Source organism: Trichogramma pretiosum, unplaced genomic scaffold, assembly GCF_000599845.2.
Source record: "Trichogramma pretiosum strain Unisexual culture from Peru unplaced genomic scaffold, Tpre_2.0 scaffold1, whole genome shotgun sequence".
Classification (NCBI taxonomy): domain Eukaryota; kingdom Metazoa; phylum Arthropoda; class Insecta; order Hymenoptera; family Trichogrammatidae; genus Trichogramma; species Trichogramma pretiosum.
In genome coordinates, this window is record NW_019641703.1 from 1,936,700 (window position 1) to 1,963,775 (window position 27,076).

A 27,076-nucleotide genomic window follows, 5' to 3' on the forward strand; every position below is an offset into this window, starting at 1 on the left:
CAGCGAAACTGTGAAAGATCTCGAAATCAAACGTCAAAACGTATAATAAAAAAAATCTTGTTTACATTTTTTTCTCGGAACATGAATTAGTTGCAGATATTTTAGACTAATATATTCGAAAAAAAAAATGTTGTATACATTTTTTTCGCAGAACGAAGATTAGTTACAGATATACATTAGACTAATAATGACAAATTTAAATACTATTTACATTTGATAGTTAATATGACAATCTACATAGCAAGACTGATAACGGAAACGATTAATAACGTGTCACTCGAGCTTTATCTTGGTTTTGATATAGAAAAATCAAATAAAATTAATCCGCTTGTACTTACAATCTTAAGTAAATAATTGAAATAACTAAAAATGCCAGCCTCAAAAAAAGAACAATAATGTATGTTAAAGAATAATATTTAAATAATTGTCATATATAGAAATCACAGGAACGTGTACTATATTATTCTTAAAGATAACAATATGACAAAAATTTGAATACACACCTTGAAAAGTCATCTTTAAAATTTTTAGAATTCTTGTACTCTAATTTTAATACAACATTGTGCGAAAAAGATTTTCAATTGCAAATTTCTCTTCTCCGGTGTACATAGCAGTAAATCAATATACACATATTTTTTGATCATCACGGAACAATGGAAGATGCATATTTTGGCAGCTGCAGTCCATAAAATCCACACAGTCCATGTGGAACTTGCGCCGTTCTTTATTATTCTCTCCGGGCTTTGCTCCGTACATACTCGCGCGAGTGTGCACATAATAAAAAAATAAGAAAAGAAAAAGAATAAAAAAAAAAAAAAAAAAGAAAAGAAAAAGAAGCTCCCGAGGTGGAGCGATCGCGTACAGAGAGAGTCCCTCTCCACCTTGCAAGGCCACGTGCCCGTAGTTTCTTGAACGCGCTAGCCGTAAGGATATAAGTGCACATGACCAAAGGTTCTCTACCCCTGACTCCCATGCGTCGTTGTCTCGCTCGGGCACATATATACTCGCGCACATCGACACGCGCACGCACGCACAAACACGAACATGCATAAAATGCCACACGTCCACTGGGCAATGTGCTCTGCAGGACTAGGTCTTTGAACCTATCCGTATATATATGTGCGCAGGAGTCTGCTGTGTGTACTGTATATATATTATATACGAAGGCAACTTATTTTTATTTCTTTGCTTTTCTTAGGCACAATATATTGAAGTTCTACGTGACTGGTTTCGTGTAACGAAAAATTTTAACTTGCCTTACCTAGGGGCAGAGTCTTTCAGGATTTGAATGAACCCTCTTTAATGGAAGTAATCTATCAGATATCTAACACAAGCTACTTAACTAGCACACAAAAAATCTTGCACTCTTATTGATAAAAGATGAATTTTGTTAACTCGAGAAAAACTCTCAGTGACATCAACATACTTTCAGTTTGTGATGATAAAATTGAATTTTGTAGTCACGTACACTGTTTTGGAGAACAAGACAATTTTTCATTTTATCGAAAATTCAGAAAACGTCGGAAAACGTTGAAAAACGTTTCAAATGTGAAAATTCCTCCAGACAAGTATTTGAATCATGAAAATTTTATCAAAATTAATCTCTGTCAGATAGATCGAGCACTGAATCCTGAAACGTGAGAAAAAAAAGTAAAGAACTGAAACCAGTGCAAATCTTATGTTAACCATCGCTATGTAAAAAACAACGAGTACCTTTACACTAGATGGTCACAAAGAAGAAGAAAATAAAAGACCCAACAGAGGAGCATTGCCCTTCGAGAGTAAACCTGCTACGTGGAAGATTCGAGTAACTCGATGTTTATTATTTTTCTGATGAATCCTTTGGAGCAACGCAGCACATACGTTGCCTAAGAATAACTAAATTTGGTTAATATTTCGTTGTACATTTTTTCATTCAAAAGGTAGAAAAAAATATCTGGTTACAGAGAAATGTAGTTTAAGATTTTGTTTCGTTTTTTTTCATACGGTGGAAAAAATTTTCAACTGTATTATATAAATAAAATAATTGTTCGTCTTTTAATAGGCAATAGGCAACATTATTTTAGCTTTTGATAAAGTAGAGTAACTTCATGATTATTAAATTAAAATAATAATAAATAAAAGTAAATTTATAATTCTACAATACTGAGTTTTTCTGATGCATGACTAATCCCCAAGAATTATGACGATAAGACCAAAAAAAGAGCTATGTGAGATACGGCATAATTATTTAGTTTGTTAATCAAGAAAATGTTCAAAACTCATGGACAACGGAGCAGTGACAAATGACTACTACATCGAAACGCGACTCGAAGCAAAGAATATCCCACTTGTATAAAGGAGGTGCGCCTACAACACAGAGAGCACCGCAGACGCTCTGTGCTGTGCAGTCGTTGCCCTCGATCGAGATCGAAGGTAAGCCAGAAACATATTCGCACGCAAACGTAAAACCGACACATTCAAAATTATTTATTTTAAATTTTTAGTTTTTCCCTGACTATTGTAAAGATTTTTGTGGATTGATTCGATTGACGTGAGTAATAAAAATTAATTTTGCATCTATTACAACTCCAAATGAAGAAAATTCGAAATTTTTTTTATAATTCACGCGTAACAATTTCACCTTAAAATCATCATCATGATGTTGGTACAGAAAAAAAATGTACTAACATGGTTTCAACAATTTTCAGGCGCAGAAAAATAAATTATAATTAAAAATTTTTTATGCCTTCAAAATGAAACCGCAAGCACATAATCAAATGAATATTATTTTAACTCTAGCAAATAAGCGAACTGGTTTAAATCGTATCAGAATAAACATGCGATCGAATGGCAAGTTTTCCAGTATTTAATAGTTCTTTATTTATGGTGCATTGTTCATAGATCGAAATGAAAATTTGCAAATCCAGTGATTTTATGTCGTACCGAATGCAATTAAAAGCGTCGACTCATTAAAATGTCGCCAAATTTTTTTTTTAATTTTTACGATACAGAAGCATAGTCCTCAGCGCGAAAAACGCCATAAATACAGCTGTTATAAAACCTTGATCTGAGCACATACAACGTATAGTTTCATAACGCTAAACTTTCTATAATCTTCTGCTTATTCTTTTTAAAAATGAAAGTTAAATGTACCAATAGCCATATCCTCGAAGATAAAAAAATTCCACGATCAATTTTTAACAACTTGCACTTTGATTAATCTCAACGAGTTAAATAATGTTTGATGTTATGTACAGTGTGAAATTAGTGCATTTTTACGTTGAAAAAACGAATTCCGACGCTTTTAATTAATCTCGCTCGATGTGGTTCGGTGGAAACATTTATAATGCAAATATATAAGGAAACAACTCGAGAATATTTTGAAAAATGCGAGTATTTTTTTATTGTTTTAACCGGCTTAGCGCTTGTGCGCACGTCGTTTTTTTTTGTAATGTGCAACTGAATCGACGCAGACAGAAAAAAGCGCGTATTTCAATCCGACTGGCTCTGAATCAACGATAATTATAAAAACTATGTATAATTTTTATACTTATAGTATCGGTATTAAATTAAAATTGAGATCGTGTCCGGAGCTTTTCCATGCGCAGTTCCAACGCACACATACAACACTGCAACCATAGACGTCACGCGTCTTCTCGCGGGGATATTGCGCAAGAATCATCGGGTTCGAGGACGGTCACGATGTAAAATAAAAATGATGCGACACTTTACCTACATGCGCACACACGCGATGAATGCGCTCCGCGCGCGACTATCCTCATATAGCATACGTCTCGCGCGCGCGCGGTGGCTAATGCGTAGAATTACTAATTATAAATTTAAATTCAAACGCACTCTTTATCGAGACAATATTATTGATTCGCTATTTCAAGATGATGAATGCGTCGACAGGGGGGAAAAAAACCTAAAAATTCACCGCTAATACTACTTGTTTGGAATTGTGAAGCGCATTACTGCTAGAGTCGTCGTTGCGCGTCATTTTTAGAGAATTAGTTACGCGAATTACTGCGCAATTGATTTCCAAGCCTTGCTAATTATTAATAGTTCATAATTTTCTTTCGCCAATACCGATAATCGTACTAAGATTTGATCTTTGACATTGCTCGGAGTACATTGACTTGTTGTGTAAACAGGTAACGCAAATACCCACGTAGCTATCTCATCGTGGGCCAGTGCTGGGCCAGTACTCGGCCAGTACTGACACCAACGCTGTCAATACTGGAATCAATGTTGGACCAGTACTGGCTGGATACTGGAATGATAACAGTAAATCAGTACTGGCAGCCAGTATTGGACCACACTCTTCACAATCTTGGGCCAGTACTGGATACCAAAAAATATTTTTTTGATACTGGCTCGATAATGGCACCTGATATTGGGTCAGTACTGGCATAATACCGGCTGCCAGTACTGATTTACTGTTATCATTCCAGTATCCAGCCAGTACTGGACCAAGATGAAAAAAAAACCAGCACTGACAGCCAAAATTGAGCCAGTATTGGCCCGTGATAATCGTATTGGCGCTTCTTACGTGGGTATAGGCTCTATGCAAAAAATGTGCGTCGATAAAAAATAAATAATTGGCTAAAAATATAAGAATAAATAGCGCGACGACTCGCAATGAAATAAATCCTGTGCGTGTGTGTCGCGCTGCTACTCGAGTAAAATTAACGAGCTCGATTGCAATTAACGCACCGCACGGTGCGAGGCAAGCGTGGCGCATCGCGAAGAATAGATTCCTTTTTTTTTCTTTTCGCGCGCGCGCGCGCTCAAGAGGCTTACATTGCCGCATTATGAAATTGAGAGATCACGTTGCACCGTGCTGCGATCGCGCGAGTCGTGGCGCGCGCGCGCGGTGCAAAATCATTCAAATGAATTCAGCATTAAACTGATTGAATAATGTAATAATCGGAATATGTGTATGTAATCGGTTTTATTATTCTCCCGCTTCTGCTGCCGCTGGAAGCTCTGCTCGGCACCATATATACACGTATATATAAACGCCATGTGACTGCAGTTGCCGCAGCAGCTCCCGCGGAGAATGCTTTGGACGTGTGCGCGCGCGATGCAAGAGAGTTGCTGCTGCTGCCGCTGTAAATAGCAACGACCGCTTACGAGGTCTATTCGCCGCTCTAATTACTTCGACGTGTAACAGTATCATCTCATGTTGGAAATATCTGCACGTCCGAGAGCACATTTGACCAATTCGATTGTGCACTTTATGTGTATCACGCGCGCGCGCGCAGCTTATATCTATATCTATATCGAAAAGAGTACCTCGCTCATTTTTTTTATTTACTTACGTTTTTTTTCCTCTTTCCACAGCTTTGAATCTCGAATGTTTATGCGCACAAGCGCACTATCATTCGGTATTAGTTTTATATATATATATATATATATATAGGTGCCTTGCGTACTCATACTCATTTATATACGCACATAGTTTTATACTTGATTACATGAGGAGTCGCTCGCGCGCGCGCGCGGCGCGGCGTGCGGAGAGCGACGCATTGTTTATTCAGACGTGGATTATCCTTCAGAGAGTTCAATGGCTGCACCTACTTAAGTAAAGAATGATAATAATTATTTCTTCTTGTTTTTCTTTTTTTTTTCTCTCCAATCAATGAAGTATATATGTATGCTCGTACATGTGTATTATAACACGCCATGGAAAACGATGAAAACTATCGAGCGTCTATTTAGTTACGAGAACGTTCATTTCAGCGTGAATAATAAATTTTCACGAGAAATTCGAGCTCGTTACGATAACTGCCTTTTTTCTCTTCTTCTACTTCTTCTTCTTTCTTATTATTTCTGCTGCGTAAGTAGTGACACGTATGAAAAAAAATTGAAATTTCATTCAAAAGTTATTCCTCTTAACGATAAGTCGCGCGCCGAGCTTATTCACAGATTTTTTCGAATTCTTTTTTCACTTACTCGACTTTTTTTCCCCTGAATCGCGCTGAATCCGCAAAAGTCACGCGATACACTACGGATCGATGTGCTTCCACTTTTTTTCCTACAATTACGAAATAAGAATTTTTGCACTTGATAGGTGAAAAAAAGTGAAGTGCAATAAAATAAAATTGAAACTTCACTTGTTCGCGGGTCAAATTTTCAGTTGGTGAATTTTTTCCCCCTTTTTTCCAAAAGTGATTACATAAATTTTATAAAAGAGACACGCTGGCGCGTTATCATTATATTAAAACTGTTTCGTACTTTTGATACCCGAGATTTAAGTGCGTTATAAAGTTTAAATAAAGCGACCACAAACCAAAATCTTACACTACGGCTTGCACAATGGAACGGCTCATTTGGAACCACTAAAAAATTAAACGTCATTAACCTGTTATACTACGGTCATGATAATACGTTAAGTTGGGACACTAAACTATCCGATTGTAAGACATTCACCGCAAGGTAATTTTCTCTTACACAACGACACAATAATCAATGGATACACAATTATATACACACATTGATTGAAACAAGAATGAACTGATTTACAAGATGTATATTTTATATAATGTGCAGATTATTATAATCGAGAGAAAAAATTTTTGACACTTTTAAATTGTAAAAAAAAATAGTTCCAACTTTTGAAAATTCAAATTTTATGTCCACTTTATACTTCCGAAAATTTGCCTTAATAAAATTCATCATTTTAAAACCTTTTATCAATATTTTATATTTATAGGAAGGGATAGGAATGAAAATTGTTTAAATAAAAAATAGTGTATAATTAAAATTTTATGTCTCATTTTTTATTTTCGTAGAAAAAAATTTTTTTTTCAATTTTCATAGAAAAGTACAATTTAACACTTAGACTAAGAGCGGTCGGCAGGTGAACACAATGCGGCGGCATTAGATCTGACGATCGCCATGTATATGTACAGTCCACAAGTTCTCTTACACCAAAACTTATTGCATAAGAAAAATAATGAAAAAACAATTAATAAAACGTGAATAAATCACGGACTAGAAAAATCCAAAAATGGTTAAACTCGAGCATTTAGCTTTGAGACAAAAGTTAACGATGATTTTTGTCGTTCGTCACTTAAATACGAATCAACAACTTACGTTTACAATGAATTAAATTAATGCTGTTCCAATGAGATGACAAATTTTTCTAATGCAACATTTACATAAAAGAAGACTGACTGAACACTTTTGACTTTTTTTTTGAAAATTGATTTAAAATATATTTTTAAAAAATTCTTATACGAAGTGACGATGATTTCCATTGATCGATTTAAAAGAATTCGCAAGCTTTGACTAAAAGACAATTCAGCTCATTAAATTTAATGGACAATCCAATATTAAAATAACAACATTTGACACACACTAGCTTTCATTCACGAGAGAAAAAAAACCATCCACGATAATAAAATATATTATATTTTTAAAATACATTTTTATAATCGTGAACGTTTCAAAAATATATATTGATATATACACGAGACAATCGGTACTTTGCATATGTGTATGCACGCACATGTATTTATATCGAATAGATATATACATAACATCATCGAGCGTATATGTATATATGTATATACAATAAATCACATGTATCAATTTGACAGGCTATACGTAATATTTACAAAATTTAAAAGGAACTCTACGTCGAAGTCACTGTTTGAGAAACGTTTTCCAACGATACTTACAGCAAATCGAGGTTTGAAGGCATTCGACAGAATTTTCATAAAATTTGCTTGCCATCAAGAATAATAATAATAAAGTATAATTATTATGTAAAACGGAGTAAGATCGGTAACTTTCGATCATTGTTTGTATAAAAAAATAAATATACAATCGGCATTAATGGACGATAATGAATATTAATTAAAAAAAAAAATTAATAATAATAATGTATAAAATAAAATTGTTGAGAGTACGCGATTATGAGAGAAAAAAAATACGTGCAAGAGACACATATAATAATGTATAAAAATTGAGATAAAAAATTCGAGATGGGGAGAGCGCAGGGGGGGCGGTTGTTGCTGCCTCTGCGACGATCGAGTGCGCGCACAAGCCCCCCTTTATTTTATTATTACAAAACAAACTGCTACGCGGTGGCTTCTTGCAGAGTCTGATTATAATTTTTTTTTCAATGTTTTTCGACGACTTACTACTTCGAGCTTCAATTATATTCACTTCAATTTTATTTCCACACAACGCGTTCGTGACAGAAGCATCGACGCGATATGCTCTCACACAGACTCGCGCACATTCACGCACACACTCATTCACACAGACACACTCAACTCCTCGACGTGGAGAGAAACAATTAATTATTATTCAAACGCCATCAACACTTATTCATTCTAAGCATTATAAAAGTAAGTATTTGTACAATAGAGATTAATCGATTTGGCGCAATTCAGCCAACCACATACTGCGCCGCACGTTTTTTTTTCGTTTTCCTCTTCTTTTTTTTTTTTTTTTTTTTTTGTTATTTTGTATCGTGACGCGCGAATGTCGTGGCTAAATGCTCGAAGGGATTCATTGTGTTGTGACACACTGAGGTTTATTATAAATAATCGCGAAATACCTTTACTCGGGGGGGCCTATAAAGCAAACACAAGTGGGGAACTTTTTTAAGTCATTGATGCTTACCGCTCGCTACAACGCGACGCGATTTACAATCGCGCCACACGAGACGAGACGAGATCATAGGAACAAGTAACCGTGCTAAATGTGTAATCTTGTAAGTGTGTATCTGTCTGTACGTGTGTGAGTGTGTATGTGTATGTCTCTGTAAGTGTGTATGTGTTTCCTTTTTCTTCGTTGCGTATCAACGCGTACGCAAACCAGCGGGGGGGCAGGGGGGCGGGGGAGGGACGAACTCTTTCTTTTGCTCGGAGTCCTCGAGCTTTTTTCCTTCTTTCTTTCTCTGTTGGTAGTTTAATTGGAGCCGACGTTGCGCAACTGTATGGCGGGCGTTCTCTTGATCAGACAGACCTCGAAGGCGTTCGGCGTCACGGTGATGCCCGTGTTGCCCTCAAGGCTGGGCAGCTCGTGGCCCTCGGGCACGGTCAGGTCGTAGGTGTGCAGCAGGGTGGAGAAGAAGAGGAAGAGCTCCATGCGGGCCAGAACCTCGCCGAGGCACATGCGTCTGCCGGCGCCGAAGGGTATGAAGAATTCGGGCTTGTGCACTTTGTTGTCGGTGGTGAGGAAGCGGCTGGGGTTGAACTTCTGGGGCTCGTCCCAGAGCTCCTCGTCCATGTGGATGGCGTGCAGAAGAGGGATGACTTGGGTGCCCTCGGGAATGAGATGGCCGTTCAACAAGACGTCACTGTAACAGCAAAGAAGAGCAACGAGATCGGTTAAGTGGACTGTTTTTTTGAATTGTCATCGCTTATAATCGATCGTCCGCATTTGTTTATTATACTCGCGCTTGCACAAACTCGAACTCGGCTGAACTGTCGTACACAGCGTTTATTATAAGAGTCGATAACTGCACGCGTCGAGTGAGAGTGAGAGTGTTCAGAGCTTATCAGCGAGCTGAAGTCCGCAAGAGAGAAAACGATACGATCATCGTATCCTTATGAACAAAAATTTAATAATACCACAGACTGCTAGCGATCGGTTAATATTTGCTCGAAACAGACAATCTTTAATCGCCTATTATATTTACTAATTTCTCAAATAAATCGTATTTATCAGTCAAATATTAACGAGTTTGCCGCGTCGATCATACGAGTTGCAAAATAATACCGATCTCGATTTTTTTTCTCACAACTCCCAAACGCGCTCTTTTCTCTCTCGTAAATAATGACAATAAATTATTTATAAATAATGCAGCTGCGCGCACACACACACACACACATTTTATAAATTGTCCAAATGCGCTTGCAGCTCGCGGGAGAGCTCGTGAATAGCATTACATAAAAAAAAAAAAAAAAAAAATTATGCAATTCAGCAAACACGTTTGCCGCAGATTTATGTAACGCGATCGCGCGCTTATATATACGCGCGCACAGCTCGGCTCGTCTGCGTCTGTTTACGCGCCTGCGTCGGTGTGTGGAGTTGTGCGCGCCGTGCGCACCTTCGCCCGCTCGACGCTCATAACCCACACCAACGAACGAGGCAACGACGAAGCGGACGAGTTTTTCGTTTCGGAAATTTTTCGGACCAATAACGAGCGACAGACGAGAAGTGGGAGAAGCCTGGCAAGAGTAAGACGGCCTCGATAGGTCGAAGATCGCGTTATAGGCTTGGTTGTGGCGGTGACAGCGCGCGGGCTTTTATTTCGAAAAAAAGCCAGAGCCAGAGTCAAAGACAGAGCCAGATACGAGCCACTCGTATTATAGAGGCAAGAAAAATTTTTTTGCGATTTAGAAGCGAATCGGTGGCAATTGAGAATTTTTTGATGTTTTATTCGGTGACAATCGCGAGCGTCCGATTTGGCAATAATGTACACCCGTAAGTGCAGTTTGCTCGTCTCGTGACCAGTATGCATGAGTATGCAGCCGAAACTTGTGTCATCGACCTCGAAAAAAAAGGAAGGTGCCAATCGCAGAGCCAGAGACTCGTCTCGTTGCGGCTTTCACTTTTGTTCGCGTCGTCGTCGCGCGATCTGTGTCTCGTGCTGCTGCTGCACCGCAAACAGCACCGAGGAGTACGCAAACCATTGCGTACGGTTCGGGCCCTGTGCTGCGCCTACCGTACCGGTACGACAACGGTCGAGCCGCGAGAGCAGTGCCCCCCACGAATGTATGTACGTACGTACGTATGTATGTATGTGCGCAATGGTCGAGAGAGCGTCGAGTGCGCTCCTTTTTTCTTTCTTTCTTTCTTTCTTTCCTTCTCTCTGTCTTCCTTTTTTTTTTTTTTTTATTCGCGCGGCCCTCGCAACTGTATAATGTACGGCCGCAATGGTCGAAAATATCGAGCGAGAACTTGCGGCAGCAGCACGAGACTCCGCAGCGGCGACTTTCTCTTTGCATCTTTTTATGCCTCCGCGATCTCGCGAGCTCTGGAGCCAAAATTGAAAATTTCGATACACAAAGCTGTGGAACTGCTGCTGGTACATTTTCTCGCGCTCGCGCCCTACTCCACAGAGGACGTAACCAGTCGAATGTGTTATAAACCGAGCGCGCGCGACCACTGTACTGTACTCTCTCATTACCGATTTTTATTTCAATTTCGCGGACTCGCAGGCAGCAGCGGCGGAGGATTGTTATATATACTTTGCCATTACCGAAGCTTGCAGGTGCAGGGCCTCTCTCTCTCTCTCTCTCTCTCACTCGCGAGTGCGATTATTCACTCGTATACATACATACGGCATAAAAATACTGGCCATTTATTTGAAATTCAAGTTCGGGCTGCGCGGGACTTTCTCTCCCGAGCCACTGAACCTTTCCTTTATTCGACTTTGGCGAAATGTAATCTTTCTTTTTGCTCGTGTTTTTCCTTTGCTTTTATTTTTTGAGCTCGAATGGAAGAGAAAAAACTACGAAACGCGCAATCGAACGGGTTACCTCGAATAAGAACCCGAGTGTGCTTTTTTATCATAATAGCGTATAGTATAATTTGGAAAATGAACTTACCGAGATGTCGAGTGAGTCGTTCCTAATGGGACGATGCTGGTGATGCGCATGATCTCCATGATAGTGGCCTCGCAGCGCGGCAAGAAGGGCAGATCGGCGAGGATCGGATTGCGCGAGCGTCCGACCACTTGGTCGAGCTCCTCCTGTACGGCTTTGGCGTGCTCGGGGTTGTGCAGCATCAGGATCACCGCCCACTCGAGGGTGGTCTTGACCGTCTCCATGCCGGCGGAGAACAGGTCGCCGAGGATCTGTTGCAAGTGGCGATCTGCAATTCGATCGATCGTTTCGGATCGCGTTAGTCCATCGTTTCTTACTTTTTTTTTGTCAATTATTTAATCGAATCAAAGAGTCACGAGTACTAACCATGATCCTTGCCCTGGAAAAGCTTGTCCTCTTCGCCCTTGATTTTGGCTGCGTCGATCTTCTCGATGTAGGCGTCGACGAGGTGGCGGACCTTGTTCTCCTCGTACGTCTTGCGATGGTCCTCGATCGTCTCCTGGAAGAACGCGGCCATCTCCTTGCGATTGCCGTCGAGCTTCTTGTAGATGTCGTTCATGCCGGGCAGGTAGCGCATGAGCGGTATGTAATTGGTGCTGGCGAGGCTGCCGAAGAGCTTGAAGCCCTCGTCGGTCAGCTCCGTGAAGCGGAGGAAGCGCCTGTCGTCGATGTTGAAGCGCACGCCCATGGTCACCTGGCAGATGATGTTGGTGATGGCCATGCCCAGCGGCGCGGACAGGTTCATCTTTCTGCCGTTGAACGAGTCGATGCGGGACATGAACAGGCTCAGCTCCGTCTGCGCGGCCCAACGAAAAAGGGAGGGAAATTTTTCATTATTTTTTTGTTCCGATCGAATGGGGGCATAAGTCATATAGTTTTAATTAATGAAAAATCAAACTCACGTCGATGCAAGCGGCCATTTCGCTCTTGCCGTGTATTCTCATGCCGAAGAAGCGGAACTTATCGTGAAGGAACCTTCTCTCGTCTTTCCACAGCTGGCCTTGGGAGTTGACGATACCTGCACGCAAAGAAACGAAAAAAATAACGTCAAGACTCTATTCGACAATTGATAGAGAGAGAGAGAGAGAGAGAGAGAGAGAGAGAGAGTGAAAAAGGAAAAGCGAAAATGCGCGGGTTATCGAGTCGACAAAAAAAATGAAGAAACATAAAAATAATCGCTATGCACTCGTCCGAACTTGTACACACAAAGAGATTACGCTTCATAATTGCAAGTAAGAAGACTGCGATAATATACCGTGCATCATTAAAAAAAATAATACATGCATGAAAAAAACAGAGACGGTCGAAATCAGAGAGCCACAGTCCGAACGTTGATCCTGCATTGCAGCAGAACGTGCACTTGGCGCATTATCTTAGGAGCTTACGTGCAAGCGCAGGCAGCTTCGATAACACATCGGCTCGCTTTATTAATAAAATATGCCGATTCAACGACGCGTCGAATTTGTAAACAAGACGAGTGGCTGTTTTTGGAAGTGCCAAGAACCGATAGCAGCCGACAAAGATTCGCGAGCTCATCGGACGATCGGTGGCGGCTAAGACCGGCAGAGAGCGTGTCCGACTGCATACAGAGAGAGAGAGAGAGAGAGAGAGAGAGAGCTTGCGGGTGCAACGAGCGAGCGCGCGCGCGTGATTCGAATTTATTATTGCATGAAGAAAGCGAGAGCGAAATAATTTACTGTGCTGTACTCACCGTAGCCTCCCAGGATGTTGTTGAACTCGGTCTCGGGCCGGGCGGTGAATTCCTCGCGGTTGAAGGCCTTCTTGATCAGCTTGTGATCGCTGATGACCACGACGAGGCTCTGGCCGAGCTTGGCCGAGAACACGGGTCCGTAACGCTTGGCCATCTCGCCGAACTCCACGTGCAGGTCGCGCCTCACGCGCTTGAGGATGCCGTAGATCGGTATGCCGATGGGGCCCGGTGGCAGCGATCTCTGGTAGGCCAGCCACTGAATGATGCGCACGATCAGCATCGCCGACAGGAAGATCGCCGTCAGCTTGCAGACTTCTCTTGGATTCTCTAGCGTCCACAAGGCCAAGGGTTTCAGGACCATGTTGTACGCGAACTCCACGGTCAACCAATACAAGCAGCCCTGGATCCACTTGAACACGTACTTGACGATCATTTTGAGAAACTTTGTTTATTTACTTTGGTACGAGAAACAGCGACGAACTCCCGATCAAAGTCCAAGCTTGCACCGAAACGAATGCAAGCTCACTGGTTAAAAAAAAAAAAAGAAGATTCTCCCGAACTGTGCGCGCGTTGCGACTCTCGAGACTCAACGAGCTCGCCACACGTGTGTGTTGTCTACGGAGCTCGCCGAGCGACTGTATCGCGAGCCACGAAAAGATCAACAAGTAGTGCCACACTCGAGCCGTGTGTACACACACTGGTAGTATATACACAAGTAGGGGGCACACAGCGGCAAGTAGTACGAGTGTGCTGTATGTGCGTCGCGAAACTGACTGTCGATGATTGTCGCGCCGCGTCTCTCTCTCTCTTTTACTCTTCTCGATTTATAGAAGCGATGATGATGATCGTATCGATCGCGATGTGTGTCTTGTGTCGTCGATGCTCGTATAAAAGGGAAGCAGTCGACACAGGCGCGAAACGAGCGAGCGAGCGAGTCGTGTGTTGTTCGCTGCCGGAAGATGAAGCTCACACTGAGATACTCCTTGCTGTCCTTGCCTGTCTTATATAGTGGAACCGGATGGTCTCGCAGCGGCAGTAGCAGCGGCAACAGCAGACTCTTGTCCCTCCCCGCGCGCGGCTCGACAACCGATCGCGGTCGAATCGACCTATCCACCACTGTACAGCGTGCGCTGCGCTGCGCTTCCCCTACTCCCCTGCGCGATTGAGATTCAAAGACGGACAATTTTAACGAACCCCCGCGACGGTTCAGCTGTGCGACGACGACGACGGCGGCGACAACGATGATGATGTTCTTTCGAGACACACAAGGATGAGAGAGAGAGAGAGAGAATGAGAAAGAGAGTAGGAGGTGCAGAGGAGGAGTACGATTCCGACTGCACCGTTCAAGGGGGGAGGATCCACCGCCGCGGCCGACAATAGCTTCGTTCGTTCGTTTTTTCGAGCCGCCGCACGGACGCGGACCGCCGTGCTGTGTACGCGAGGCGCGACGCGCACGCCGAATGCTGCATTTTCCCGGCTGCCGGGCTCAGATATACACATTGAAACGTCAAAATCGGCGCTGCTGTTGCTGCTGCTGCCGTCACTGCCACTGATGCTACTGCTGCGCCGCTGCTCGGTGGAGGGGCATATCCCTGCCCTATCAGGGACCCTTGCCGGCCTAGTATATAGCCACGAGTATGTATAGAGAGCGCAACAGGTGGGAATGGAGGCGCGCGCGGCGCGAGTGAGTGGGACCCTCTCGTACATGTGCACCGTAGCGGAGAGCACAAAACTGGGGGTAAAAAGCTCGAGATGCATGCGAACAGGAGAAAGAGAAAGAGAGAGAGAGAGGCGGCTCGGAAAGTGGGGCCTGTTCGGTGCACGAGCACTCGCTCGTCGACCAGCGAGGCGAGCGGTTGTCTCGGGAGCGAGAGGCTATGCTGCCGTTGTGCCGAGCTGCGCTGCGCTCTCGATCATTTATTTTTCACACAAGCTCGCCTCGCGATCGCAAAATAAATTTTTTGCGTTCGCGCACGACACGCACGCGCGAGTGCTTTTTTCTCAGTGCTCGTGTGGTGGGTGGGTGCGCGCGACGACGTCTCTGCGTCTCTGGCCTGCAAATTTTGGCCGAAAACTGTGTCGCGCGAAACGCACGCGTGTAAGCCTGCGTTTGCACGTGCGAGCGCGCGAGGCGCATATCAATTCGGCCTCTTGTTTACTTAACCCAAATAACGTCTTTGACCCAATGTACGTACGCGCACGCTGGTCAAGAGATCGGTATTACGCTCACTGAGATCGGTAGCACGAATTGCGCTCATTTTCAATCGAGCGCATGTTTACACGTCTGACTAAGAGTTTTTTTTTTAATGCAAAAATCTCTCACCAAGAAAATGCCTCGATAGGAATGTTCATTATACCAACAAATTATTACAATAATCGCGCAATCGCGGGCGTTATCCAAAGCAAAATAACGCGCGTATGAAATTCACATTATTATGCACGCGCGGCTCGCAACGCAACCGTAAGTACACGAGAACGTCTTCTTGCTTCGTTTTTTTTATCGGTCGTAGCCAGAAATTCATTCGGATGATGATACCTCTCATTGGAAATTCGATAATAACGCGCCAATAAGTCGATGATTAATATTATTTTTATCGCACCTCTGCAAGCGCGCGCGCGCGGGTCAATAATCATTATAGTTTGTTATTTTGTAATTGCTCGCTCGGATTATGAGGTATTTTATTAAGCAATGTGTGAAAAGTCGTTACTGTGTCAATCACCTCGTTTACCGCACCGCGCAAGGCGTGTATAATTAATCGAATTTGCAACAATCATTGAAGAGAAAAAAAAAAAGAAGTCGCGCAGACTTATCGCACAAGATTTTCGACGACAGAAAGAGAGCGCGAATCGAGCCGCGAAATGTTTAAAATCAATAAATAAATCAATAAATAACGCGAAAGTCGAGCGCGCGTTATTTCTTTAAACTGATTAAAAATAATAATTAAGAAAGTCATCGAGAGTCACACGCACACACACGTGTTTTACAAGAAATATAATAATGTACAACGTAGAAGCTCTTGAAACGCAGAGCAATTTTATAATTTTTGTTTTATTTTTCCTTAGAGGCACGATCTTTACAACGAATCTTTACAATTACAATTAAGTGTGAATCAAAAAGATTCGCAGAAATAAACGATGACAAACTGATTGCTCACGCAACAGCATTGATGATGTTTAAACAATCGACTTGATGCAAGAAAGCTCAGCAGCAAAATTTAAGTTCAACTATTATATAGTACAAAATTGTTCAAAAAATTTAAGGGACATTTTTTCCATAATAGAAGCAGGCAGAATCCTAGAAAATCCTGAAAAAAATGATTAAGTAAAATTTTGCTTTCTATTTTTTGAATATTAGAAAACAAAAAAATGATAAAGTTGAATCATCCAGGTACTCGCTGGCGTAGTATAAGCTTGGCGCTTAGTATAAGCTCTGACGTAGTAGCTTGCGCAATCCTATAGAAATCATGAATTGTCCTGTAATAAATTATTGAAGACGAATACTTAATATCTACTTTCTGAATATTAGGAAAAGGATAAAGTTGAATCATCCAGGTACTCGCTGACGTAGTATAAGCTTGCGTAATTAGTGAAAATTTCGACGAAATCGTCAAATATCTGCATTAATTTCCTTGACCTAATGTCTCTCTCGATATAGATACATCTAAGTGTATTATATTGCTTAAAGATTACACCCGAGGCACAGTGACGATGCTTCTGCATTCGTTTCGTGGCGTACGTGCAGCCGAAACGAGGAAAAAAGTACTCCGCCTCGGGGTGACATTGAAAATTTAACTTGTGACGAAAAAGAAGCGTACAAAACAGAATAATTCTGCCAATAATTGTTTCCCAATGATGTCGTCGCAGTGACGCATTCATTCATAAACAAAACGGCCCTCGGCGCACATTTATCTAAGTGGAAACTATCGATTGTAAGCGGAAATAAAAGAATCCACATACTAGTTCGTTTGCCTAGTTTCAAATTTGACGTCTTAGAAAGCTATGATGAAAGTGAACGCGAATTTTGGTCGAAAAATATAATTATACTAACCCACTTTCTAAATTTATTAGTAAGTCAAACATTTCGGTGGCCCATAGAAGTTATTAGAATAAAAGAGAAAGTGAAGATGGTACGAAGAATCAATGGCGAAGGTAGCCCTGTGAGTGATTCTCCGTTTGTTTGCCATGCGCCATCATTGGTCTAGCACCAATTGAAGTCGTCATTTCCAACCAATCCCATCCCGCCGTTACACCCATCGGGTGTTAAACGCGATGACGTGCTTGTCTATGGTTCGATCTATCAATCGAGCTTTCGAGAGCACTCAGACTCGGTGACGCCAGTATTGCTACCTCAAAGGCATATGGGGATTATTGCACAAATCGGGCATTTGCTATCACTGAATTGTCTGCGTATAAATAATCGCAAAAGTCGTCGAACCTGCACGCTGATCCTTGACAATCGTCGGTAACCTCGATTAAAAGAAATCACAACTTTCACCTGACTGGATTAAGTACAAAAAAGCTTTTGAAACATTTTTTGCGCGCGTCATAGGTATTATACAATACGAATTAATAATCAAAAGAAATATAATTAATGATGCTTTATGGAATTAAAATAAAAATCTTCCATTGGATTTGATCCTAATTTTCGACACAAAATTTCATTTTTCCTTGATTTCAAGTAGTGACTAATTCCCACTTATTATGACGATTGTCCTATACAGTTGTACAGACCCTTTTGTCAAGCGAAAAAAAAAAGAATCAGAGATGCACGAGAAATCAGTGTCGATGCTTATCGGTCATTTTAGGCGCGCGTATATTATATCAAAAAAGAGATCAATGCACTTGTCGTCGTCGTCGTTCGGGGATCATATACTTGCGAGCGCGGCGCGGGTACAGTTAAGAAACATGAAACGAGCGATGATTGATATTTTGATTCAACGAATCATGATGCAACGAGCATTGTCCGCGCAGAGGAACAGCGAGAGAGAAAGAGAGAGAGAGAAGAGAAGATAAAGTGCACGTTCGTTGAATTTGGATTGTTTACAAGCGAGGACATTGCCCCCGTCGCGAAGCACATTGCAGTGCGCGTGCTGCTGCTGCTGGGTGCTGGCTGTGCGTTGCGCGTTTTGCATACAGGTTATACGCTATATACTACTATATACTATATACGTGCATTCTCGCGAGAGCGGCACACACGAGACTCGCCCCGCCGCGATGCATAGCTATTGCATATATACCGCGCACGCACCTTCTCTCTCTCTCTCTCTCTCTCTCCGTTACACTTTGCACTTTTTCTATTTGCGACTTTAAGCGCGCGTGCGCACTTATACGCGGCATTTACATACGCGTGCTGTTGCTGCCCAGCTGCGTGCGCGAGCTCATAATACGCGAATCGAAAACTGAAGCATTTACTTTACGAGGCGCACGTAGCACGTAGGTAGAATAAAATGTTCTCTCTCTCTTGCACATTGATCAAGAGAGTTGAATGAGCGAACCATGCCGGCTGCCGCAGCAGCGAGTTCGACGAACTGACCCGCGCCGCGCGCGCCTCGGCGTATAAGTCGAACCGGAGGGAAAGGATATATGCGATGTAAACGGCAATATACGCTGCTCCTGGCGACGAATACTTGGAGCGAGCGCAGTAGTTGAATATATATTCAACATAATATATATCTTTGCAAGTGTGCTGCTGCGCAGAAAGAACAACAACAGCGGCAGCAGCAGCAGCACCGGAGCTAGAGGTAGAGCTCAATTAATAAATTACAATTGCTAATTATTATGTGCGTTACGCGCGCAGAAAAATGCGCACCTCTCTGTGCGCATTGCTGCAGAGCTCTTGTATCCCCGTTCGATACTCGACTGTGTGTGTGTGTGTGTTTTTTTTATAATTAAATTACCTTACATATCTTACGAGATAATTGAATAAATAACCCAAATCGAGTTTATTGCTCCTTGCGCTCTCTTGCAAAATGTGTATATGGTGTTTGCGGAGCTGGATAAATATAAATGTACGTTTAAAATGCGCGAATTAAAAATTAGAACGCGTCTAATCTCGTAAGATTTGAATTTTGATATAGAAAGATCACTGTTTTTACAAAAGTGCTGGCAAATATCATTATTCATTATAATAGATAAAGTACCATATGACTTGGACATAAACTGGTTAATACTAGGTCAATTTTCAGCGAGATTGTTGATTTTACCTTATAATGACATCAAAGATTGAAGAAAAGTTTAAGCGATCGGGTCATTCGTCTTTAATTCACTTTCTAGTAACTTTGCTAATAAAAAAAAGTTGACGTATATTTTACAGTTGACAAATAAATAAAACCATAAAATATTTGTTTGAATAATTTATTTCCCATGGTAGGAAAAGATTCTTACGACACTTATTAGCACAAAAGTACATTGATCCCGATTTGTTTACACGTTGAACATTTTTTTACAGTTCTATAATAAATTTTATCTTTATTAACAAGTGTCTTTAGTCGATTAATTTTAAGAACATAAAATCCCATGACCCAGTGTTTACCTATGAAAAATCGAGAGCACGAATAAATTGAATCAATCGATAGAATTTCACAATTACATCTCGAAGATTTTTCAATTTTGAACTTATCTATGCTAAAAATCTCACTTAATCGCGTGGATCATCGTCGAAACAATTGTCGAGGTAAATTAATTACTTTATTGATCTCAAATGATTCGTGTAATTGGAAGATTATAAGCTTAGCAAATACTTCATGGCGGCCTAAAAAGATTAGGATGCCAATTCTAAGTAAGTCTATAATAATTAATGGCTTTTTTTCCTTCTAGACATTAATGCAAACGTAATCCTAAATAAGGGAAAGTAATCATATATTACTTCTAATCAAATATTTTTCAGAACAATGTTCAAAGCAAGTTTTTGGCAGAATCTTTCTAGAATACGAAACCAATATAATAATTGGAATTTTCCACCGGGGCATGCGTGCCTGTAACGCAAGGACCAGTTATCACGGCATTCAACAACCCACTCGTTGACAGTTGTGCGCGTTGTGACATCAATCATCGACGGGCGGGCAAAAATTAAATTCCTGTTGCGTCCATTACAGCCCCCATATACATGCTTGAAAAAAAAACCGATCGGAGCCAGGCGCGCGCAATTGTCCGCTGCCGCGCACACGCTCATATGCGCCCAAGATAATGAGTTAAGGTTAAGGACCTCGAATAAATAAATACAGTGTGCATGTGCACGACGACGATGTACATACGCAAATGTGTCACATAAAAATTCGTTACGCTCAATACTCCATAACGAGCTGGACGATATGTACATTCAATATAATATGTATGCGGGGAGAACAATTGTCCGAACAGGTCGCCGACCCGCTCGGCCAACGACACTCGTGTCATGCGTACTGCAGCTCGTGCAGCATTAAACATTTTATTATCCATCGGGTCCAAAATTCATTTCGGGCGCCCGTTCATTTGAAGCACTGGCAGCTCAAGTGGCCTGGCATTGCTCGAGACACTTCCTTATTATTTTCAGCTGATCATAATAGTAAATTATAGGGCGGCTCGCTCGCTCTTATAGATTGCGAGAATTCTCGCAGATAGATCGCCGAAACAGGATCGAACTTGTTTAAGAGAAATTAAAAATAGAAAATGTTAATTTCAAATGCGTCAATGGAAGAAGTTCTCCTTATAACTAAGTCAGATATATATATGGGTCGTTACATCATCCTAATAAGGTAATTCTCAGAGGGAATGCCTAATGGAAAGTGAAATTTGAGGCAGGAATGAGAAAAGCCACGCAAGTGGGTGGCAATGATCCAATAATAATGTCCGAGAAAAAATATTCCGAAATAGACACGAGCACATATTTGTTATTCGATTGGATACCGTTTGAAGCCCATGATTGGTTTGTACAATCGGAGGAGGCGGAGTCTCTCTATGAGTAAAGTCATAGACGACGGTATGATAAAAACGAACGCCATAGATTATCATTTCATAAACTAAAGTCTTCTAATAAGAAAAATAATAAGAATAAAAAATTTTTTATAAAGAATGTCGAAATCTTTTAATATTTCGAAGAGAGATCTGAATCTTTCTAGATTTGTTCAATTAAATGAAAAAAATTCTTTTTTTAGAAATCACTATTTGAACAATTTTTTTCGACAATTTGAATTTCATATAATAAATTTGTATGATTTTTACATAGATTGATTTTAATAAAATTAATGTGTGACACCCTTACTTCGCAATGGTTATAAGCTCCAACGAAATTATCGAATCCGAATAATGCTGTATTTTTTTAAGTAATTGACATTTCAGGATTGTAACAAAACATCTAGAAGGTGAAAAAATATCCTTTAAAATTTAATTAAAAAAAATAAATTTCCAGATGTAGTAAAATTCACGAAAATTTGATTTTTTAGTATATTTTTAGACTTGATTAAATTTTTTTACGGTACTTTAAGTTTTATACGAATAGTAAAGAAAAAAATATAATTTATTGCTACTTATCGTAGATAATTGGTAAATTATTAGTATTTCTTGTAGATAAATAGTCTTCTTAAAAATATATAAATAAGTTTCTTTGGTACTTATTTACGTAGTCCTTGAAACAAAGAATGTTCTCAATTTGAACAACTGTAATTTCTTTATTTTTCAAATTGATTTATTTTTGAATTCAAATAAATTTCGCTTAACTGTTTGCACCCTCCTTTTTTGATCATTCGAAGTGCAGCTGCCTTCCTTTTTGAGGATGTAATCAAGCTTATGTATCATTTACAGATTCATGAAATATCTTGTTTGTGCCGAAAAAAATAAAAGCTTGAGCATAGTCGCCTTACTAGAATCTCTGCAGCTTTGTGGTTGCTACGCGGCATCATATATAATTTCTTCCTACATAACAACATATTTTGACGCAGCCGCGCTACCCTGAATTCGATGACAGGATGTAGGATGACATCATCGACATTCAGCTATATAAACGCCAAGTGTAAGTTCAGTCTGACAGTATGTGTGTCAAATGTCACCGAAATCGAATTTATCAGGCTCCGTCTAGTCCTAGTTTTCACACGTAATACTTGTCGATCAAACGATATAAAATGATACAGGACGCGGTGGATCCTTATATAGAGTAAACACGTGAGGCATACACTAAGAAAAGTTCACTGACCTAGCACAAAAATAAATACGTATTATGAACGTATCATAGTCTGTTAGCTATATTCAATATAGGCATAGCGTACTAAGAAGCCAGAGAAATTTGAACCGAAGGAAAGTGAAAAATTTCACGTCTCTGGGTCAAATTGGCGCCTCAGATGAAACGATTTTGAGACCAGCTCCGGTGGTTCACTTAATAATGGCTTATGACCAAATTTTAGATTGTTTTATTTTAACTATTTACTACACTTAGTAATTGGCGCATCAAGATATTTTTTAAGCTAAAATTGTTCGTAAATTTTTTTTATAATGCCACTTAAAAATATCCTCTTTAAAAAAAATCATATGAATCTTGCACACATATTAAGATACTCTGGAAAGTTCTCGAAACATCCATCCCTAAATTTATGTCCGTATTTGTTCTAAATTTTTTAGACCGTTTATTACCCTTTTCAAGATTAGTAAGTTAGAATTTTCTCTACACAGACCACGAGATTTCGAAGATCTTTGAAAATGAATGATAGATGATCTCACAGGTTTGAAAAAAATGTATGGGTACTTTTTACTTTTTTAAGAATTTCAAGGTTAATTCAATCTTCGCTTTTTTTTCAAAAGTTGCTTCCTTCATAAAAAATAACGAAGATGTTTCACAAGTATCATTTATTTTGAATATATAGAATTATTTTGACTTTACCACTTGCAGATTTGCAGATAAAGATACTCGTCCTCTACCGGTGAAGATTTGGACTAGTATTGTCCTACATGAAGTGGTTGAAATATCAAGTGACAGAAAAATCTGCAAAAACAAGCCTAACAATGGTCACGTATTTTGAAACTTTTTTAACGATCAAATTTTGAGCATTTCTTCTAGTGATGGTTTTAGAAAATTAAACGGGGCATTCCAATTATTTATGCAACAATTATTTCATATCTTACGTTCAAGAAAGCTTTATTGAAGAAAATTTTTTTTGAATTAATTTTCAAATTTGTAATCGTGGAAAACATAGTTAGGTAGTATCATTTCATGAATAGATACATCGTTATTTCGGCTACCGGCACAGTACGATATCAAACAGTCGCAATTCTCGCGCAACGCGCAGTGGCTAGTAGAGCAACATTGTGCAGCGCAGCGCAGCATTAAAATCAAGGTACCCGCGCGCGCTGCCGATTGCGCATATGTATATATACCCACGTATTTATAATATAATCGAGCGCAAAAGACGATAATACGTGCGCGCTTTAAGAATACGAATGTTCGGAGCAATATGTGCATAATATAATAAATATATTGGCGTGCATGCGCGTGGACAACGATCGCGACGAGTAGAGTAATCGCAGGATTGCTTATTTGTGTACGTGAACGCAGTGAGTACCACACACATGCACAAACGTTATGCATATGCGCGGGTTGGGGTCAGAGTATAAGGTGAATGACCAGCCAGATGTGGTATGTCTATAAGCAGCGGCAACAGCAACAGCTCGTCGAGAGTCAGTACGAGAAGCATTCGATCATTGGTTATATATCGGCAGCGGCGCGGCGCAGCGCAGAGCACTTGTGCCCGTGTAGTGTGCCGGTGTGTTGCATATAGCTCGCACTCACATACGCGCCGTATTAACGCAGTATAGGCAACCGATATACGTAACAGGCGCGCAGCGCACGAAAAAGCTCCGCTGCGAGGCAATGGCGGCGGCCGCCGCGGTGGCCGGTTCACGCGCAGCGCACGACCAACGACCGAAAATTCGATTATTATACCGTGTATATAGACGACGAGTCCCGGTCGGCCGGACGTCGATCTCCACGAGGCGACGACCCATGTAGATGAACACTGCAGAGGCGAGAGTCTGACCCTTTTTTTTTTTGGCATATGCGCGATATTTCGGGTCGTTGAACCGCAGCTGGACCCCGCAGTCGCGTGTGCGCTTTGGTCCGATTGACTGGCGCAAAAAGGAGAAAAAAAATCTTTTATTTATGCACTTGTCGTGAGAGGCCGAGGGTTATCGAACCTAATATAAAAATTTGCCGAAGAAGGACTGTACTTGATCGGTTCTAGACGAAGAACAAAAGTAAAAAATGTATAAGACCCCACAGAGACTCTTGATTTATGTTTTTTTTTAATTTAAGCTTTTTCAAAAGATATAAGATTTAGTCAGTAAAACCTCTGATGTAATTTCATTAATCAATTCAGATTTTCACGTATTCTGCAGTTTAACTTGAAAATTTAAAAAAGTTTTATCAATTTTTTTAGTTCGTTCAAGTATTATGATAAATCTACTGTAGTACTTTTGCATAGAGAACCCCCTAATAAAAATGTTTAGTATTAATAATGGCCTTAAGACCAATAAATGGACATTTAAAATGTTCTAAATTTTAATATCAGTACTTGGCTTATTTTTGACAATTTTTCTACTACAATTATTTTACAATTATTAATCACATTTCAAATTACTTGAAAGTGACAATTTAATCTTTAAAAAATAATTAAAACAGTTTCCAACGACTTTAAATACGATATAATACCACTTACAGCTGTCACCACTAGATGGCGAGGACCTTAATCTGTAAATCGGCAAGTAGCAAAGTCAAAATAATTGTATAAATCAGAGTAAGCTCTGTATAAATTACTGCTCCATCGTCCTTTTCTGATTAACTGATAAACTTATTTTTCAGTCTATTATTATGCATTACATTTATGCATTTTATTAATGGATTTATTCACCATTTTTACTAATTTTTATGATACTTTTGAACATTTTTTACAAGATAAAAAAGTTTCCAGTAAGATTGCGTAGTTGCAAACGTAGTTGAAATTTTTTTTATACGATCGTGAAATACTTGCTGTAACTCTAAACGTTCGTTCGAGCAATTTTTCGAAAAAAGCACACCTCGCATTTATGAAAGCAGACTTCAATGCAGTTGGCGTGCATGGAAATGCCATTGCCGATGCTTTCATATCCGATTCTCAATTCGAATCGAGACCGAGTAATTTTACATAACCATTATATAATTCCGCTGACTTCGATGGCAAAATTTCGTATCTTTCAGACATTCCAAAATTATTCTACGATTTTTTTTATTTTTATTTATTATTTAATTGTATTATTCATTCGTGAATCGTGATGGGCTCAGAAAGTAAAACATTTCGTTAAGTTTGAAAGAAATTGGTAACTAACTTAATTTTCTAATTTCTTAGTTAATCAATAACGGAGATTTTTATAATATTTGACAACTTCAGTCATTTATTGCTAGAGTAAAAATGCAGGAAATTGATGAATGAAATGATTTCTTATTTATTTTTTATTTTTTCAAAGGAAAAGACTTTAAATTAAAGTGATTGATCCTCAGAACATTGTAGTGAAAATGACTTGATAGAACTGCTCAACACATCAACCGAAATGACAATATTACCACTTCAAGCCTCTACCACTAGATGACGAGTATCTTCATCTGGAAATCTGCAAGTGGCAAAGTAAAAATAATTGTATAAGTCAAGGTATAGTTATATTAAGTTTGGTATTCACAAAATTCTCTGGTTTGATATTGCCTACATTATCATACTTTTTATAGTAATAATGTTACAGCAAGTGGGCAATAGAATTTTTTTTTAACGAAAATGAGCCAAAACATGTTGAGCATTTGTAACAGCGTAGTTTGAATAAATGATGGTCGTCAATAATATTTTGGCCCATGTACTAATATTTAAGATTATAGTACAAAGATTAGTATTTAGTAGCTTTGAAAAATCGATCTGGATTTGCAAGCAACCGCAATGGGCTTTTTATTAAAATTTATTTCCCTTTTTTGAACCCAATTCTTTTTTTAATTAATTGTGTTTCCTTTTTCAGGACCATCTAATTTGTCTTGTATCTATTTATATAATTTTTTTTTGTAAGTAATGTTCAATAAATATTATAATGACTTGGTAATTTGATTAGATATTCACGTACTACTAGTTCTTGCAGCAATGACATTAGGTCGTAATCTCAAGAATGTGTTTACATGCATTTGTCTTGTTTATTTTGAGAATGTGACATATTTTAAGGAATTTCGTCTAATTTGTTTTGACAGGATATCCTTTGATTTTTCAAACAAGATTAGGGAACAGGAGCAAATGGGCTACATCTGTTAAAAACGCTTGAAATGGATACGGTTGCCAAAAATTTTCCATTTCAACACTCCAACTCAAGCACTTCAAAGTATTTTTTTTGAATATTTTTTCTCACTTTTTCCTTACATTTTTTTTTTATAAATCAAGTTTTTTTTAATGCACTATAATTATCATTAATGCATACAATCTCCTTAATGAGTACTGCTGCTTAATATTTATCAGGTGATTATATTCCATAATAATTAAGTAAGCTGTACAATCGCATCCAACATTAAAAATTAATTGCGATTATTGCGCGCGAGATCGAACGATCAATGCACACGGAGTCGCGTCGGAATAAAACAGCCGAATCTCGCACGGTTTATAACATTATCGTTTTTTTATACATTGGGCAATGAACCTTATAAGCTATATTCAGCAGCAGCTCGACACGAGAGAGAAGAGAGCGGAAATTCATTTGTATATAGTATATAGTAATCGGTGCTGCACGATTATCGAATGACTTATCTGCGAGTACAGAAAAAAAGTAAGCACCACACAATATACATGTA

General features: G+C 39.7%; 1 protein-coding gene across 1 annotated transcript; it reads right to left on the minus strand.

Annotated features, from left to right (window-relative positions):
* Positions 1–8,435: 8,435 nt before the first annotated feature.
* On the minus strand, positions 8,436–14,235 carry LOC106654622 (cytochrome P450 18a1). Its single transcript, XM_014374569.2, has 5 exons — positions 13,267–14,235; positions 12,458–12,573; positions 11,922–12,351; positions 11,559–11,823; positions 8,436–9,301 (listed from the first exon to the last, which is right to left on the minus strand). The coding sequence occupies exons 1-5, from the start codon at positions 13,697–13,699 to the stop codon at positions 8,911–8,913; spliced, it is 1,635 nt and encodes a 544-aa protein (XP_014230055.1). The 5' UTR covers positions 13,700–14,235; the 3' UTR covers positions 8,436–8,910.
* Between the last annotated feature and the right edge of the window lie 12,841 nt (positions 14,236–27,076).

Bases quoted from the DNA above. Each gene is read 5' to 3' on its own strand.
- LOC106654622 (XM_014374569.2), bottom strand. From the start codon at position 13,699: ATGATCGTCAAGTACGTGTTCAAGTGGATCCAGGGCTGCTTGTATTGG. The intron at 12,352-12,457 runs GTGAGTTTGATT...TGGGCCGCGCAG, and splicing joins AAATGGCCGCTTGCATCGAC to ACGGAGCTGAGCCTGTTCAT. The intron at 11,824-11,921 runs GTTAGTACTCGT...ATCGAATTGCAG, and splicing joins TTTCCAGGGCAAGGATCATG to ATCGCCACTTGCAACAGATC.